Here is a 19,270-nt window from a genome sequence, read left to right on the forward strand (position 1 = left end):
AGCGAGAGGAAGGGAGAAAGAGAGAAGTGGCAATTTGTTGTTCCACTTACTTATGCATTCATTGGTCGATTCTTGTATGTGCCCTGACTGGGGGATTGAACCCACAACTGGTGTATTAGGACAGTGCTCTAACCAACTGAGCTACTCAGCTAGGGCTGGTGAATATTTCGTGGCAATCCCTTCTGACCTGAAGTGTTTTTGTTGAGAAATCAGCTGACAGCCTTATGGAAGCTCCTTTGTAAGTAACTAATAACTTTCCTCTTGCTGTTTTAAAGATTTCTCTTTGTCTTTATCCTTTGGCATTTTGATTATGATGTGTCTTGGTGTGGGCCTCTTTGGTCTATCTTTTAAAAATATATATATTTTATTTATTTTCAGAGAGAGGGGAAGGGAGGGAGGAAGAGTGGGAGAGAAACATCAACATGTGGTTGCCTCTTGCACATTCCCTACTGGGGGCCTGGCCTGCAACCCAGGGAGGTGCCCTGACTAGGAATCGAACCAGTGACCTTTTGGTTCACAGGCCAGCACTCAATCTGCTGAGCCACACCAGCCAGGGCTGCTTTCAAGTTTCATTGTGTTGTTGTATGTGTCAGAATTTCCTTCATTTTTAAGGCTGATTAATAGTGCATTGTGCACTTATGTGATACTTTGGTTTTTGTTCACTGATGGACACTTGACTTTTTCCACCATTTGACTATTGTGAATAGTGATGCTATGAACATTGATGTACTCAGTCAGGTAACATCTTAAATTTCAGTGGAGCCCTACTACTTCTTCCTGTCCTCCTCCTCTCCCCTTCCCTTCCCCTAACCCTGTCCCAGGCCAGGTCTGAGCCTCTCAGTGTTGTGATGGTAGCTATATCAGCCTCACAGGTATAAACAGAATTTTTTAAACCCCCCTTGACCTTTACTCTTTCTTCCTTGGCTGGACTTTGTCCAGCCAGGTTTATTTATAAACCACACAAAGCTCATTAACATAACTAAGCATTTCAGCAATCCACTTCTCCACCCTCGTTACTGCAGGCAGATGCATCCCAGGGATAAGACGCTGAGACATGGCTGAGAAGAAAAGCAAGAGAGATTCTATTGGAATGAGGATGGAGAGCTGCCACACAAACAATGGGTTTGTCCAAAATGAAGACATTCTGGAAAAGGACCTGGATCCAGGCAGCCCGGCAGACTGCCCACAGCACAGCATCGTGGGCATGGCTGGCCCTGAGGAGCCTGACTTAACGAATATCCAGCCCTATGCAGGGATGCCCAAGGAGGTGCTGTTTCAGTTCTCTAGCCAGGCCCGATACCGGGTGCCCCGAGAGGTCCTCTTCTGGCTCACTGTGGCTTCTATGCTGGCACTCACTGCAGCCACCATAGCCATCATCGCTATCTCTCCAAAATGCCTCGACTGGTGGCAGGCAGGACCCATGTACCAGATCTACCCACGATCTTTCAAGGACAGCAACAAGGACGGCAACGGAGATCTAAAAGGTGCCTGGGGGACAGAGTGGGGGTAGGGCAGGATGAGGTGGGTGTGTGGCTTTCTCTGTCCTTGAAACCGAATTATATCTGGGTTATACGGTAAGCATCTTCCATTTACAACTGGTCACACCTTGTTTATGGTCTTTTTAAAAGCCATCCAATAGAACCCGGAAATCCTTCCTGTATAATGAAAGAATACTTGAAGGCCTTGAAGCCCCCAAAGAGTTGTTTAATTTACTTCTCATATGCTTAGTTGGTCATCAATTCTAACTTCTTTTTTAAAGTATATTTTATTGATTATTCTATTAGAGTTGTCCTATATTTTTCTCACCTTTCTCCCCCTCTGCCCAGCACCACACGTCCTTCCAGCATTCTCCACCTTAGTTCATGCTCATGGGTTGTACATATAAGTTCTTTGGCTTCTTCATATCCTATACTATTCTCAACACCCCACCTTGTCTGCTTTGTACCTACCAATTATGCTTCTTATACCCTGTACCTTTACTGATCTCCATTTCTGTGACTCTGATCCTCTTCCAATTGTTTGCTTAGTTTGTTTTTATTTTTGTTTTTTCCTTAGGTTCAGTTGTTGATAGTTGTAAGTTTGTTGTCATTTTATTGTTCATAGTTTTGATCTTTTTCTTTTTCTTAGATAAGTCCCTTTAACATTTTATATAATAAGGGCTTGGTGATAATGAACTCCTTTAACTTGACCTTATCTGGGAAGCACTTTATCTGCCCTTCCCATCCAAAAGATAATTTTGCTGGGGAGAAGAGTCTAGGCTGTAAGTCCTTGCTTTTCATGACTTCTTTCTTCTTGCCTACAAGGTTTCTTTTGAGAAATCAGCTGATAGCCTTATGGGCACTCCTTTGTAGGTAACTGTCTCCTTTTCTCTTGCTTCTTTTAAGATTCTTTCTTTATCTTTAATCTTGGGTAACTTAATTATGATGTGCCTTGGTATGTTCCTCTTTGGGTCCAACTACTTTGGGACTCTATGAGCTTCCTGGATTTGCATGTCTATTTCCTTCATCAGATTGCAGAAGTTTTCTTCATTATTTTTTCAAATAAGTTTTCAATTTCTTGCTCTTCCTCTTCTCCTTCTGGTGTCCCTATGATTGGATGTTGGAATGTTTAAAGTCATCCCAGAATTTCCTAGGTCTTTCCTCAAGTTTCTGAATTCTTGTTTCTTCATTCTGTTTCAGTCAAATGTTTATTTCTTTCTTCTGTTCCAAATCTTTGATTTGAGTCCCAGTTTCCTTCTCTTCACTCTTGGTTCCCTGTGTATTTTCCTTTATTTCACTTTGCATAGCCTTCACTTCTTCCTCTATTTTGCAACCACACTCAATCATTTCTGTGAGCAAGCATCCTGATTACCAGTGTTTTGAACTCTGCATCTGATAGGTTGGTTATCTTTTCATCACTTAGTTCTTTTTCTGAAGTTTTGATCTCTTCTTTCATTTGGCCTATATTTCTTTGTCTTGCTCTTTGTGGTGCATGTTATAACATGCACCAAGGTATTTGCCAGGTATTTAGGTATTTGCCAGGGCAGGGCAACCCACACAGCTGTATTGTGGCAGTGTATCTTGGGGAGAGGTCAGAGAGGTAACAACGCCACTTGCTTAGCTCTCACCCACTTTCAGCCACTTCCCTCACTTCCAACAAGGGGATCATGCCCTTTCTGGTGATGTCTTGGTGCTGATTCCTGTGTGGATGGGTTTGTGTATGTTCTGGGATCCTGTAGGCCCTTCCAATGGGCTCCCCTGTGAGACTTGGAGTTTTCCCCACCGCCGTAACCCCCACAGATTTTTACAGCCAGAGGTTTTGAAGCTTTTGTTTCCTGCACTGGAACCCTGGGTTTTGAGGTCTGTCCAGCTCCCCAGTTGTTCCTCCTGGCTTATCCACACATGAATGTGGAATGCTTGGTCTGCCAGCTGCCACCTTGCTATGTGTCCTCTCTGCCCCAGCTTTCCTTCTCTGCCCCTTTACCAGTCTGCACAAAATTTTCTCTAACTTCTTGGTTGTTGGACTTCCATAAAGTTCGATTTCTGGAAGTTGTGGTTGCTTTTGTTTTTAAGTCGGTTGTTGTCCTTCTTCTGATTGTGCGAGGAAGCAAAGCATATCTATCTATGTCTCCATCTTGGCTGGAAGCTCATCAATTCTAAGTTCTTACATGCAACAGGTTTCCTCCTGAAAATTTCTTGCTTCTGTGCACTTTATAGTTGATTATCCTAGAGTGGCAGCTTCACTGCATTTCCAGTATATGTATTGATTGGTTGGGCAATCTGGCTGAGAGTTTCTGATTAGTGAATGAAGTGTAAATAATATTTCAGGAAAAAAGTTGTGATATCATTAAAAGGTGTAGGCTGAGCCTTTAAAGTATAAATCCTGAGAAATGAAGGAAAGGAAAAAAGGCATAGCAGTGAGTTGGTCATTACTTGAATTAAAGAAAATGTAAAACAACATCCATGTATTAGTAAAAAAGTAGAAATAAACTATTATATTTTTAAAGTTACACTAATAATCTCGTAGTGATTTAAATATAGAATGTCCTTCTAATTTATTGTGTGAACCAGGACAGTTTTGAGAGTAAAATTATGCCAGACAAGGAGGTGTAAACTGGAGCTGTCCCGGGCAAATCTGTTGACATGGTCACCCTAGTTACGGGTAACAATAAGAGCTAATCAGACTAGGTCATTTTGGGTAGTGATTTTGATAGTGGTTTGAAGAAAGTAAAACAGAATGGTTATTTTCACTGAGTGTGGGAGGTAGGAATGGGCTTAATCCAACTTTAAAATGGTACTGATAAATTGGAAATCTCTTTTCTTAATAACTAATAAAAGGCTTTTCTTTTGCATGCTCCTGTCATTTTTCTCTCTTTTTAAAAATCTTCCTGCCTCTTCACTGATTGAAATGCTCTCTGCCCTTCAAGGTGCAGTTCAAACCGGTGTCCTGCACTCGCGTGCATTTTCTCTCTTCAGTCCTCCCTCCTCAGTACGTGCCCTCCCTCCTCAGTACGTGCCCTCCCTCCTCAGTACGTGCCCTCCCTCCTCAGTACGTGCCCTCCCTCCTCGGCACGCCTGTGGTGCTCTGGACTTCCTTTATAGTGCCCTCTGACCCTGCCTTGTCATATATCTGGGTGACTTCCCTTCCACACCCCAACCCCCTCCCCCACACCCAACAGCCCTAGCAAAAGAGGTTTGGTTTTTTTTTCCCTACAAAAGAGAGCTAAAAAAATCCGTCAACCCAAAGATACATTCCCCACTTCCAGGTTCTCCCTCTGTACTGCCTTCCAGGGTCAGGTCTCCCCCACTGTCAGAAACCGAAGCCTTCCCAGGAAACCTTCCATAAGCTGAAATGGCAGAAAGTGAGGAAGCAATTACCGTTCATTTATATGGAAAAAATTGTTGAGCATCCCTAGACCCCAAAAATAACCTATCAGATCATACCAAATAACACATGAAACCTAAAGTAACACTAATAGATCATGCAAGTAGAAAAGATATAATAAATATACAGGACACATCTTGCCAACAGATATGCCAAATAAATTGAATAAAGCGCAGAAGCTCACAGACACAGTTCCAAGCTTCGGGGCCTGATGCCGAGGTGCTGAGCCTGGTTTCTCCGGCAGGGGCGTGGCGGGCCGTTCTCCGCTGCGGCCTGTGGGTCCCACCGCCGCTATAATGGCTGCAGGACAAACGCTACACATGCTATTTTCGCCTTTTTTCTTTTAAAAAAATTACTGATTGACTAGAGACAGAGGAAGGGAGGAAGCAACATCGATCCCTTGCTCGACCCAGACGTGCACTCACTGGTTCACTTCCGCTCACACCCCCACGGGGATCAGCCCACAGCCCTGGCGCTGTAACCAACTGGGCCATCCTGCCAAGGCCGGCCCTTTATTCTTAAAAGTGAAATCCTCTTCGGAGTTCTTTTGGTTAGCAAAAACAGGTATTAACTTCCGTCTTTGAGAAAGGAAAGTGACATAATAGGGCTTTCAAAAAGTGGGGCACACCTGTATACCCCAAATTCCTTTAAATACAGCAGCTTCTAGTCAGCTCTTACATTTGCCATTTCCAATAATTTTTTTTTTTTTTGAGGAACTGGCTGCTTCCTGTAATTGGTAGGTATTTGTCATTGAGGTGGAGGGAATTTCGTTGTCATCTGAAGAAGCCATTGCGGGTTTCAGTTTGGTTTGGGTGATTGCCTTCTGTCCCCTGAGTGTAGGCCTGGGGTCCCTTTTTCACTTTTACCTGGTGTTGTCCAGCCCCATTATTTTTGTCATCTTGTTCCTTTGTACCCATTTTTGAGATAAATGGCACTGTTGTCCTGTTAAATCAAAACCCTTTTGTTGCCTGTTGCCACTCTGTGAGGTCTCAGAGCCCCCATGTGTGGGAACCAAGGCACCGTGAGGACACACACAAGCAGTCTGTCATGGGGGAAAGTCCTCATGCCAGGAGCCAGGTGACTGTGTGTTGGTTTTGGCCTCAGTGACCTTTGGCCTGCTGTATGACCCTGACACGCTCCTGAGTCTATTTAGGACTCTGAACTAGGAGCGAAGGAACACACCACCTGCTAATTACCCTACAAGGTTCCAAGTACACTCTGCTTCATGCCTGCGTCTCCTCTCAGCTGAGTCTAGAATTCTCTTCCGTGTAAATTCTTGGACTCAGCATTGTCAGAGGAAACAGCATTACATAAATGACTGTAAACCTTTGAGGAGCTACATTTAAAAAAAGTAAAAAGAATCAAGTGAAATTAATTTTAACGGTATATTTTATTTAATATTTCAATGTATGATCACAATAACAATATTAAGTAGGTATTTTACATTCCTTCTTTCCACATTGGGTCTTCAGAGTCCAGTGTGTTTGACATTTACGGCACATTTCAGTTCAGACTTAGTCACGTTGTAAGTGGCTATCGTGCGGGACAGTGCAGCTCAGACGAGGTGACTGTCAGGGGACATTTGTTTTCTTCTTTGTACATTGGCACTTAGCCTGGCGGCTGGACTGGATTGGGTGCTGAGAAACCATGTGCAGAATCAAGTAACAATGCTGCATCTTGGTGTTAAATATAAGAAACCAACAGGCCACAGGCAGATTTCATGTTATTGAAATTATACTAAAGGTCAAAGGTTACTGCCAGAAGGCTAATTTGATATTGTTTGTAGAATTAGACCTTACTATTTGAATTTTCGCTCAAACTCAGTGCAATTCCAAATGTTTCTGTCTTAATACATGTGTTTTGACTTTAGGCATATTCCTTTTATTTTTAATTCTTCAACCAAAAAAACCCTGATCCTTTATTTATTTATTTTTCATGGCCTTGATTATTTTTCTTCAGGTATTCAAGATAAACTGGACTATATCAAAAATTTAAATATAAAAACTGTTTGGATTACTTCATTTTATAAATCATCCCTTAAAGATTTCCGGCATGGTGTTGAAGATTTCCGAGAAATCGACCCCATTTTTGGAACAATGAAAGACTTTGAGGACTTGCTTGCAGCCATACATGATAAAGGTAAACCCAATGGAAAGTAGATGGGAGAGGGTGGAGGTTGAGAAAAGCATTTCTGTAAATGCTTATTTACAGCAGTTTTTCCTTCACCGTCATGTGCTTTTCTGATATAGTCTTTTCCTAACACCTGAAACATTTTTACTCATTAGGTTTAAAATTAATAATGGATTTCATACCAAACCACACCAGTGATAAACATGCTTGGTTTCAACTGAGTCGTAACCGGACGGGGAAATACACTGATTATTATATCTGGCATAACTGTTCCCATGTGAATGGCATAACCACGCCACCCAACAACTGGGTAAGTGCCAACCTGCCTGATTCACTAAGTGAAAGTGGTCAGATCTTCAAGGATTAAAGTGGCTATTTTATAAAGCTCTTTTAAGGAAGAAAGTTAATGGGCAGAGTTTATGAGAAGGGGAAAGTCTCCCAGAGAAATAAAAATAAGGCACCCGAGCCTCCTAATGTCACTTGAATTTCTGATTTCATTGTCGAGCTAATATGTTCTAGCAAATTCAATCTATACTTGCTGTTAGCCTCTGCTTCCCTCCTTCCCTGGCTTCCCACTTCGTCCAACTTGGAGTCCATGTCCCATTAGTTTCACAAGTAGTCTTTCTACTCTGCAGACCCTTCACCTTTCGGACATTTGGCACCCCCCACCCCACCCTCCATCAAAATCCTAGCCATAAATGAACTCAACCGTCAGCATGTTCTTTCCCGGAACCTTTGCCTCTGGAGGTGATGCACATTCATTGTCTCCACCTGAAATGACTCATCCAATCTTCTTGGCAATTTTACTGAGTTCAGCAGATCAATATGCCCTCCTTCCTTTTCAAACTTCCTAACTTCCTTCTCCCTATCTCATCACCATCACCCTCAGCAGGAAACGGCATCAAAGAGAGAACAGCAGCAAACACACCCCCCTGTCCCCATTTCCACCCTCTGCATACTTGCTTCTTCTAAAACAGAGGCAATGCCCTGCTGTCTGGGGTGACCAGATTGGCACATAAGATTCCAGGAAGCCCAACGAAATCTGAACTTTAGATAAACAATGTGTATTTTTAGTATAAAATATGGCATGGGCCATAGCTGTAGAAATAATTATTCATTGTTCATCTGAACCATAGTTTTAACTGGGTGTCTTGTATTTTGTCTGGCAGCTCCACTCCTGTCCCAGGCCAGTCCCTCCACTCACTGTCTCTGGCTGATGTTCTCTCCTGCTTTCTGCGAAGCCTTTTACTCTGGATCCCCTCTCCCCACTCCAGTCCCTCCTTCTCTCTTCTTGACCGTCTCCCTGAACATGTAAACAGGCAGACTCCTGGGCATCAACTTTCAGATGATGCAAGGGTGCTCAGAATCGCCATGTGTCAAAGCTGACTGTGTGATCTCCTCCCCATCACCTCCGGCGTCCCGGGTTCATCAAATGGCACCAGTATGCTGCTGGGTGACGAGGTCATCAGCAAGTCCTGGCAGTATTACCTCCTTAATTTTTCTTTTCCCCAATCCACCCACTTGTTCAAGTGATCCTGGTAATAGCAAACATTTACTAAATGCTGGCTATGTGCCAGGCTCTGTGCTAAGTGTCTTGTATTCATTAACTCACTTACTCCACCTTGCAATCCTACTTTACAATCCTATAAAGTAGGCTTTGGCTCCTGTTTTGCAGATGAGCAGACTGAGGCAGAGGGACATTAGGTACTTTGCCCATAGTCACATGGCTAGTGGACAGTAGGGCTAAGGACTGGCTCTGGTCAGTCCGCCTCCACAGTCCACTTTTAAAAATGGCTGCCTGCACTTCAAACCATATCAGCTCATGTCTGCTGAACTGTAATGGCTGCATCTTTTGGCATCTAGTTTTTCCACTCTTCCATCAGTTTTCTACTGTAGCCAAGGCTGTGTTTTTGTTTTAATGCAACAGTTGATGCATATTTAATATATGTAATATATGATGGATGTATAAACACCTGGCAGTAATATTCTATACAATGGAATATTACTTGGCAATAAAAAGGAATAAACTATTGATACACACAACATTGATGAAGCTCAGAGTAACTCTGCAGAGTGAGAGAAGCCAGACAAAGAGTGCATACTCCATAATTCCACTTACATGAAATTCTAGAAAGTCTAGACTAATCTCTAGTGGCGAGAAGTAGGTTAGTTGTTTATAGAGATGCGAGGGAGACAGGGAGGTATGGGAGAGTGGGGTTCGGGATAAGACAGGATAGCTGTGTTTACTCTTTTGAGCATGGTGAGAGGAATACATTTGTCCAAACTGATCCAATGGTACACCTTAAATATGTGCAGTTTGTTATATTCAATTATACCTGAGTTAAACTGTTTAAAAATATTTGTAATATACAGGGTCCGGCAGAAATAACACCTGCTTGGGTGTGGTTGGTAGGATAATAAAGTGGGTATAGTAATTTATAGTTTTAATTTGAACATTTCACCTAAATGTCATACAGTGTGTTTGAGTGTGATATTGTTATGTTACAGAATTACATGCTTATGATTTTGTAATAAAAGATTTTGTAATAAAGAAGGGGCATTATTTGTGCTAGACCCTGTCTCTCTAAGCTAGGAAAATAATAATATAGTGAATGAACTTCAGTGAACCCTGCCCCGAATTAAGAATTTGAACGTTACCTAACCTGCCCAAACTACCTGCGGGCTCTCCTCGGCGCCCCTCCCCCACCTCCTCTGAGAGGGAGCCACGGCCTTGAACCAGGTCCTTCCTTTTGTTTTGCCTTTACTACATAGGCTACACATTTTTAAACTTTTAATTATTTAGTCTCTTTCATTTTGAACTGTATGAGACTCATTATGCCACATATAGTCTTTCGCTACTAGATTTTCCCCCGATTGTTTGGTATGTGTGGTTCATACATTTCCACTGTGTAAATATTTTATGATTTACTTATCTAATCTTTGGCTGATGGAAAGTTGGGCAGTTTCCAGTTTTCTTTTTTACTATTGACAATGCCCTTGTAAACATTCTCATCCATCTCCTTCTCCTGGGGCACGTGTGCAAGAGCTTCTGTAAGGAGAATGACTGGGGGTGAGACTGCTGCATGCAGGACACCATGGGCTTAACTACAAGATAATGCCACATTGATTACCAAAGGGTTTGTGCCAATCTATATAGCTTTGTAGAGTTCTTCTTGTGTTCTGCATACTGATTTTTTTCTTGGCTATATCTACTGTAAATATCTTACCCTCGTGTGTGTCCAGGTGGGCCAGGAGGTGAGCTGAAAGGTATGTTTACTCAGAAGTCAGTGGCTACTGCTTAGCTTCAGCCAGGCGTTGCCATGGAAATGTGGACCCAGAGTGATTTGGCCTTCCAACTACAAACAGAAAAAGATGCAGGCAAAATCCCTCTGTTTTTCAATGTTGTCCGGATGCTGTCTCCTTTAGCATGAAATGAAGGACTGCCCCAAGGTAGAGCCCGGAGGAACTGTCATGTTTCAGGACCCCCCTTGTAGACTGAGAAGGAGCAATGGGGTGCACGCCTTCTCCATAGGGGAGCCCACCAGGAGAGTCACGGCAGGCAGCCGTGGTGTGAGCGTTTCCAGAAAGAGGAAATCAGTACCAGTGTCAGACGCTACTGGGTACAAACACCTCAAGCCGCTAGATTTTTAAAAAACAGTCCAGGGTTCTTTTATTTTGTTACACTTATCATGCTGTGAGTTCATAGGCAACGGTCTCCAGCAGCTGGGGCTCTTTTCCACCGGTTCGCACATAGTGGACGTCTCTGGGTGGAGTGGGCTGGCGCTTCCATTGAGCCCTGGAACCTTCTCTTGGGCTTCCTTCTGGTAGATTCTCATGTATTTGGCCAAAGGAACAACTCCACGTTTTCTAAAAGGTCTAGAGAACGTGTGGTGGATGCCTCTGCTCTTTCCCTTCGTAATTCGTTTTGGTGAATTACTGGCAGATGTGTTTGGCCAAACTAGTAGAATGTTTAATTGGATGATGCTAATGCTTTTCAGAGGATGCAGTTTAAATAATCACTCCATTTGGATTCAAATGCCATGACCAGTAAAGTGTGTCTTTCTCCCAAACTGACCATCGTTTGCTTTTCTTCACAAACAGGACTCCAGAGCTGGACGAAAGGTTGAAGAAACTGCTAGAAATGTCTGCTCCATCAGCTGGCCTTATCCTACCTTTGAGAGCATTCATTTGCTATTGTGATTGTTATGAATAGCTCTACTATAGAAACATATCACAATATGTTGTGGGGCATTAGGCCAGGGAGTGGCATTTTAGGGAATTAATTTACCTCATGTTCTCCCTAGAAGGAAAATTCTGGGGATTTGTGCACTCAGGCTGGGGTGAGGGCCAGGGATGGCAATTCATCACTTTTTTTTTTATGAGCCACACCATCACATGAATCATGCCAAATAACTGATTTACTGTTTTCTGTTTGCTAGTTAAGTGTATATGGAAATTCCAGTTGGCACTTTGATGAAGTACGAAACCAATGTTATTTTCACCAGTTTACAAAAGAGCAACCAGATTTAAATTTCCGCAATTCTGATGTTCAAGAAGAAATAAAAGTGAGTATAGACACCTATGCCGACTTCTCTATGACACACTGCTTAAGTGGTTATTCGATATACCTTATGTTAAACAACAATCACGTGAGCAAAATCAAGTGGTGTAGTTCAATTCTGGGATTAAGGTGTCAGTTAGATGTAAACATAGGCTCTCACTCAGGTATGTGGGGGGAGCCTTCCTTCCTCTCACCCACAATAATTGAAATGGGAAGGAGGCAGAAACATCTGCTGCCTTAGCTCCGAGTTGCCCCTGTGCCTGTGACAGTGAGCTGGTGCAGGGAGGTGGGCCAGGGGCCAGCTGTGGCGTCTGGCTCGTGCGTCTGCAGCAGCCCCACCGCTGGCTACGGTGAGACACTCAGAAGTGAGACAGTGGCCTTTCAGATGCCTCCTGTATGTGCAACACAGTTGATGCAGTGTTTGTCTCAAGGGATGTTTGAACATCTGACGAATAACCACACACAACATTTCTGTGTTTACCAGATGATGAGTATTTACTGATTTGCTGTGAGCCAGGCCCTGTTCTAAGCCCTGGGAATGTAACAGTGAATACAAGCAGCCCTGCCCTCCAGGAGTTTCTAGTACACTGAGGGGGGGCAGACAGGAGCCAACCAAATGGATAACCTGTCAGGTGGTGATGACTGCTGGGGGGAGGGCCTGGGGGTGTCAGGGCGTGGATTCAGAGATAGCCCTAACATGAGGTCCCACTTGGACAAAAACCTGAATTTTGAAAGGGAGCCATGTAAATGGCTGGGGGAAGAGAATTTCAGGCAGAGAGAAGAGCCGATGTGAAGACCTCAGGGACGGTGTGCTTCCTGTGCTTCAGGGAGGACCTGAGGCCGGTGCCTAGGCTCGCCAGACACAATGACAGGACACCTGGTGGAATTTTAATTTCAGATAAGCAGTGAATAATGCAATAGTTGGGACATACTTCTACTGTAAAAGTATTCATTGCTTATCAGAAATTAAAACTTAACTGGCTGGCCTGTACTTTATCTGGCAACCCTACCAGTGCACTGGAGTGAAATGAAGGAGAGAGTTAGGGAGGTGCAAAGGGGGACGGGGGGGGGGGGGCGGATGCTGTGGGGCCATGGGTGCTATTGTCAGGGGTACATGCTGGGCTTCGTAAGGTCCCTCTGAGCTCTGTGCACAGGAGGTTTCCTGCTGTGACCCAGGTGAGAGCCCACGGGGCCGTGTTCTTACCTGTGGGGGCCATTCCAGTAATGCCTGACAACACCGACAATAAACAGCCGCGTTGCTGTTGTCACTAGTGCTGCTGCTCTGGCTGTAGAGAGTTTAGGTTAGTGGGGTGTGCCCCGAGGTAGGTGCGGTAGAGACCGCAGCAGAACAAGAGGCGTGGGTCCCTTTCTACGGCTCGCCCTGGCAGCCAAATGGAGAGGATGCGGACCGCCATGTTGGAGCCGCGAAGGCGCCTACGCTTCTTAGGTTTGTTTTTGTTTTGTTTTTCAGTAACAGCTTTGAGATATAATCCACATACTACCAAATTCACTCCTTTCAAATGTGTCGTTCAGTGGTTTTCCTACATTCACAGAGTTATGCAACAATCGCCACTAGCTTCAGAGCATTTTCACCACCCCCAGAAGAAATTCATACGCATTAGTGGTCACTCCCTAGGGCCCCTTTTTTATTCCCCCAGGGCCCTGGCAACCAGTAATCTACTTTCTGTCTCTATGGATATGCTTATTCTGGACATTTCCTAGAAATGAAGTCACATAATTACCTATCTATGACACATATCTATATTTAACTATTTGAGAAACTGCCAAATTGTTTTCCAAAGCAGCTGCCCATTTTCTGTCCCCATCGGCAATGTGTGAGGGTTCCGATTTCTCTCCGCCCTCACCAGCACTTGTTACTGTCTGTGTATTTGAACGTAGCCATCCTTGTGCGTGTGAAATGGCACCTCCCTGTGGTTTTGAGTCAAGTTTCCTTGGTAGTTAATAACGGTGAGCATCTTTTCATGCATTTATAGTTTATATCTTCATTGAAGAAATGGCTTTTCAAATCCTTCATCCATTTTTAAATTGTGTTGTCTTTTTTATTGTTGAATTGTAAGCATTCTTTATATATCCTGGATACATGATTTGCCATTAATTTTATTCCATTCTGTGGGTTGCCAATTTACTGTTTGATGATGCCCTTTGAAGCTCAAGAGTTTTTCATTGTTATGATGTCTAATGTATCTACTTTTAATTTTGTCTTGTGCTTTTAGTGTCATAGTTAAGTACCATTGCCTAACCTAAGGTCTTGAAGATTTACTTTCATATTTTCTTCTAAGAGTTTAATAATTTTAGCTCTTACATTTTATGTACAATCTGAGGGAATCTAACATCATTCTTTGGTCTGTGGCTATCCAGTTATCCCATTTGTTAAGACCATCTTTTCCCCATTAAACGATCTTGAAGCCCTTTTGAAAATCAGATGAATATAAATGTCAGGGTTTACTTCTAGACTCAGTTCTGTTCTATTGATCTATCTATCTGTCCTTATGCCAGTATCCCATTGTCTGAATTAGTATGGCTTTGTAGTAAAATTGGAAATTGAGAGGCATGAGTCCTCCAACTTCATGCTCCTCTTTCTGGACTGTTTGTCCCTTTTGATTTCCATGTGCATTTTAGGATCCCCTTGTCAATTTCTGCAGGAAGCCTGCTGCTAGGATTTTGACAGGGTTTACATTGAATCTTTGCATCCGTTTGGGAGAACATCAGCACTTTAACAATAATAAGTCTTCTGACCCATGAACACAGGAGGCCTTTCTACTTCCTTAGGTCTTAAGTTTCTCTCAACAATGTTTTGTAGTTTTCAGTGTGCAAACCTTACATTTCTTTCGTTAAATATATTTCTATGGACTCCTTCGTTTTAGGACTGTTTCTGCTATATATGCTTGATGTTTTGCAGAATTTAAATAAACTCCTTTGGAATCTGTTCTAGAAGCAGGCACCATGTCAGACCAGCCCTGTCTCTTTGGGGGATGGGAGAGGAGAAGTTTCAGGGGTCACAGACACAGTTAGCGGACTAATTAGGGGTTAGTTTTAAATGTCTCTGGTGGAGTGTGGCTCTCTGCTTCTCCATTACGTAAGATCATTTGCAAACCCACGCGTCCCCCTTCCTCCCATGTACACTTACTGGGCGCTTATTTATGCCAAGTGCTTTGCCTGGATCAGATCACTTAATGCTCAGAACAATCCTAATTCAGGAGAGTTTTGCAGAGAAGGAAACTGAAGCCTAAGCAGGTGAAGTCACCCACCTGGGGAGAGGAGGACCCAGGTTCAAACCCAGGCATTGGGACTCCACAGTTCTTGCTCTTACCCACAACTGCACACCTGACCTGAGGCAGACTGTTTCTCTCTATGTGCTTTGGTTTCCTATGCACTTGTTTGCAAGGAGGTTTTCAGTTTGAAATTCCTAAGTGTGAATTCATCAGGCAGTGGATTTCTACAGGCTCCTGGTGGCAATTGTGGTAGATTGTCTAGAGATGTTCAGACAAGTGTGATAAATTTTGCCGAAATGGGCCAGCCAATACATTAACTAGTTTTGACTACCCCACCTGCTCTCTTGCAGGCATCCAAGTAGTTAAGTGCCTGACTAGGAGCCTTATTTACTAATTTTGCAGGATGTAATCCGTCTTGAGATGAATCATTACTGTCTCTAGTTGAGAGGTTAGATATTTGTAAGGTTGGTTTAGAAGATTTACTATTAGAAGTAAATCAGAAAGGACAAGAAGGGAAGGCTCCTTGCTCCTGGAAAGTGACCTTTCACATAAAGTGAACTCCCGAGCAGCGCTTATCTGTTTGGTAGTTAAGCAGGTTAATTGTTAAAGCCCAGAGGGTTTGTGGTGAGGAGGCATTTGGAACTGGTTTGCATACCAATCTGTACTTCGGTCTCCAGGTCCCCATCAGATTGCAGATGGCCTGCACCGTGGGAGGCTGGTGTGCAGGGGCCGCCCAGCACAAAGCACCCCTCTCTCTTCTCTGTCCTCCCCCTCGCCCTGGTCCTCAGGGGACTTGGCTACACCATGGACCTCTCGGGGCTTGAGTGTTTTCAGCTAGAAAAGTCAGGAAGCCTTCTTGGAGATGGTGACTTGTCCAATTACTTTGGTTTTTACTTGCACTCCAAATCTCTTATTTGATAAATGAGAAAACTGAGGCCTGGAGAGGTGAAGTGACCCAGCGGGCTCGGTGTGTTGGTGGCACAGGGAAGAAGAAACTCTAGATGCTCCGACCCCATGTCTCAGGCTCAGTACAACCCTGGACCTGCCATGTGGAGGGAGTTCTGAGCTGCAGGGCGGGGGATCCTGGGCATTAGTGGGTTCACAGCGGCTGCACACAGGGAGCCGAGATGCCCTCCCAGTGTGAGATGGAATCCAGAGTAAGTGTCTGTTCTGCTGCACCCCCACCACGCACAGCATTGCTGGAGACATGCCACTTAACTGAAAATAAATATTCACTACCCGATTAATGAGCTAGCCCTGTGCTTGACGATGACAACAACTGCGCCATTTATTGTACCTCCTATAAGTTATATGTTTTATTATTATAAATCGTCTACTCATTTAACAAGATGCATTGCATGTTGATCGGAAGCCAGGGCTATTATAGTTGGTGAGACTAACCATAGTTGTAGCTGCCAGGGGGCTGCATGCTGTATGGGGCTGTATGCTGAAGGGGGTTAATGGTCAAACAGGCAATTACGGTAAAGTGCGCGGAGTGGCCATAGCAGTGGACAGTAGGAGCGCACAGGGCAGGCACCTAACCTGGGCAGGGAGCTGTGGCGTGGAGAGGTCAGGGGAGGTTTTCAGAGGAAGCGATGGCACCCAGTGGGTGAGCAGGAACGGGCTAAGGGAAGAGGCACGGGTGGGAGTGTTTCAAGCAGAGAGAAAGCCTGGATTATGGTGTAGCGGAAGGGGCAGGAGTGTCCCATATGGCTGGGAGCTCTGTAGGAGAGGGGGCTTGACTCAGCACGACTAGGGAGGGACGAGGTCTGAGCTGCACTGAAGGTTGTGCTGAGGATTTGAGTTTAAAAGGTCACAGGCAGGGAAATAATTTGGGATTTGCGTTTTGAAAAATCAGTCTGCCTCTGGAGAAGAGGTCTGAGTGGAGCAGGCTGGAGGCTGAGAGGCCAGGAAAGAGGGCGGGGCAGCGATCAGAAGGTGATGCTGGGGCTTTGGACCCGGGAAGTGGCGTGGGGTCACAGAGAAATCACCAGGACTTAGGGCTTGGCGTGCCTCCCAGGTCTGGGATTTGAATGCTGACTGGGTGATGGTGTGGTTTCCTTAGACGGGAGGCGCGGACCCTGGAGGGGGATGGCCTAGTTCTGCGGATTTGAGCTCTCTCTGAGACATCCGAGTGTTCCACGGAGAGTGAGCGTGGGACGTGGAGCTCAGGGACGCATCCGGTCTAGAGATCCAACTCTGGGACTTGTCGGTGCGTGGTCAGTGCCTGGGGAGGTCAGGAGAGAGCTGGGCTCATCAGTGGGGCAGCTGGGCAGGCTGAGCTGCGCGGGGTCAGCTGCAGCTTAGCTCCAGCTGATTGCTGTTTTGTGGGAATGAAGGCCAGGTGTTGGTGCACTGCTCCAGTCAGTAGGTAAGGGTGCCGTGGGGTTCCAGTTCTGGTGCCGCCACTTACTCTGTGACCTTGGTCAGGGTGTGTCATCTCCCTGTGCTTCAGTTCCCTCTTTGGTAAAATAGGAACAATAATAGTCCATGCCTCACAGGTTGTTTGGGGATGAAAGGGTTTAACCTTGGTAGAGCCCTTGGGACATGTAGTCCCTATCATATAAGTACTTGTTAAAGCATCAATAAGTGGACAGATAAATGAGTAAATACTGCTGCGAAGTGACGTGAAGAGAAGGTGTACGATGGAGCCCAAAAGCCTGCGGAGTGTGCAGAGGAGGAGTGGCCACCCCGGGGCGGGGTGTCCGGCAGGAAGGGGCGTGTTCGTGGAAGACCCGGTTAGTCTGCAGCGTCAACCACGGGGGAGATGGGGGACTTAAAGACTGAAATGTTGATTGACCCTAACAGCAATGCCTCATTCACCTCACGGAGACCCTAAAGGTTGGTGTCATTTTATTGAAGGTTTAGTGAGGTTGTGCTGGTGCCCTCACTCCTGCAGCTGGACGGTGGGGGAGAGAGGACGGGACATGGAGGGTTCTGGTTCCAGAGCTGTTGTAGACCGGTCTGCCTAGTTTTAGAAATTGTATCTCTACCCCCAGTGGCTAAGGGTGAGAGACGACCTCTGGAATGCCAGCCGCAGGAGACAAAGCCTGTCTCTGGTAGCAAACGCTGCCTCAGTTCCTCTCCCTGCCCCCAGAGCTTGGTCGGAAGTCAATGACGGGTAAGACCCCTCACTCACAGCGGGGGGCAACCTAAGCCACACTCCATCACTTGGGAGGCCTTCATGGAAGGACTCAGGGGGCTGCAACAAAAAGCAATGCCCCCCACCCACCCACCGGCTTTGACATAGCCTGAGTCCCCATGTCCTCTGAGAGAAGTGCTTCCTGACTCTAATCCCCTTAAGCCTAAATACCTGTTGGGAAGAAGTGCAACTCCTTGCCTTGCTAGAGTGTGTCCTGGGGAAAAATCTGGCATGACAAAGACTTGCTGATAAACCTGTGAAATCTGCTCTGCTCAGAGTACTTTCATTCATATGATAAGGGTCCAAGAGGAAATGAGTATGTCTCCCAAAGTTTCTGCAACTCTGTTCCTGACAGACACTGACTCAGACTAAGCCCTCAGATCTCTTTGAAATGTTATCTACTGTTTGATCCTTGCCGCCCTCTATTCCTGTGTATTACAACCTAATAAAAGGCTATAGAGAAAGGCTCCGGGGGCCTTTTTCTCCTTGGAGAAACTGGTTGCTGCTGGCCTTTGTCTCCCCTGAGAAACTGGCCACAGCCCACTCCTCCTTCCCTAAACAGATCTCATCTTGTCTCAGCCAGATTTACTCATTCACGTGTGTCCACAGTACCGGGGGGAAGTCGCCCCCACACAGAGCCAGGATCCTTCCTCTATACCCTGCTCCTGTGGGGCTTAGTGGAGAATTTGACCAAGATTTCGGAGCAGCACTACGGTCTGTTTTCTTTCCTTTGCCTGTGTGCAGAGAATAGAGTTTTCTTTCTGCAGTTCTGAAGCATCCTAATGCTTCCTCACTCCTTGCAATGGACGACGTGGGGCTTATGTTGTTATCAGAAGCGGGGTCGTACTGGTTGTCATGGGAGAGCAGAGCTTCTCTTTCCCAAACTTGGCTTTTTAGGTAACCAGGCCCAGTAACTGGGCATCTTAAAAGGTTTGCCTCCAGGTGTCGTCAGTTTGAATACCAGTAATGTTGAAATAACCCCTTGTTTACTCACAGCGGGAAGTTGCTTAAGCAGAAAAGAATGAACCAGAACTGTGTGACGGCCTGGGAGACAGGAATCGCGGGAGCAGTGCCCGGTCCCCAGAGTCCTGTGGTGCTTGCATGGGTCATCCAGTCCTGGTGGAACCAGGCTCTGGGCCCACTTCCACACCTGGCCCCACAACACTGGTGTAAAGGAGAGAGCTTTACAGGTGTAAAGGGAGAATTAATGATTAAAATGGGGCTCTCTTTTCTCTCCTGATAGAGAGCATAAATAATAGCATGAAGCAAATATTTTTCACAAGCAAATTTTGGACTATCTGGGTGAAAACCTCAGAGCATTTAAAATGACACTGAAAAATA

The 19,270-nt window shown here is 45.1% G+C and overlaps 1 protein-coding gene across 1 annotated transcript in view; it reads left to right on the forward strand.

The window, feature by feature from the left end:
• Nucleotides 1–993: 993 nt before the first annotated feature.
• The window catches only part of SLC3A1 (solute carrier family 3 member 1), a 31,419-nt gene continuing 13,142 nt past the window's right edge, over nt 994–19,270 (forward strand). Inside the window, exons 1-4 of the mRNA XM_037161222.2 lie at nt 994–1,484; nt 6,823–7,002; nt 7,149–7,303; nt 11,433–11,558. Coding sequence (XP_037017117.2) covers nt 1,055–1,484; nt 6,823–7,002; nt 7,149–7,303; nt 11,433–11,558 — 891 coding nt within the window. The 5' untranslated portion in view covers nt 994–1,054. The remainder of the gene's footprint in view (nt 1,485–6,822; nt 7,003–7,148; nt 7,304–11,432; nt 11,559–19,270) is intronic.

The sequence above is a fragment of the Artibeus jamaicensis genome, unplaced genomic scaffold (assembly GCF_021234435.1).
Source record: "Artibeus jamaicensis isolate MK-2021 breed Jamaican fruit bat unplaced genomic scaffold, CSHL_Jam_final contig_465, whole genome shotgun sequence".
Classification (NCBI taxonomy): domain Eukaryota; kingdom Metazoa; phylum Chordata; class Mammalia; order Chiroptera; family Phyllostomidae; genus Artibeus; species Artibeus jamaicensis.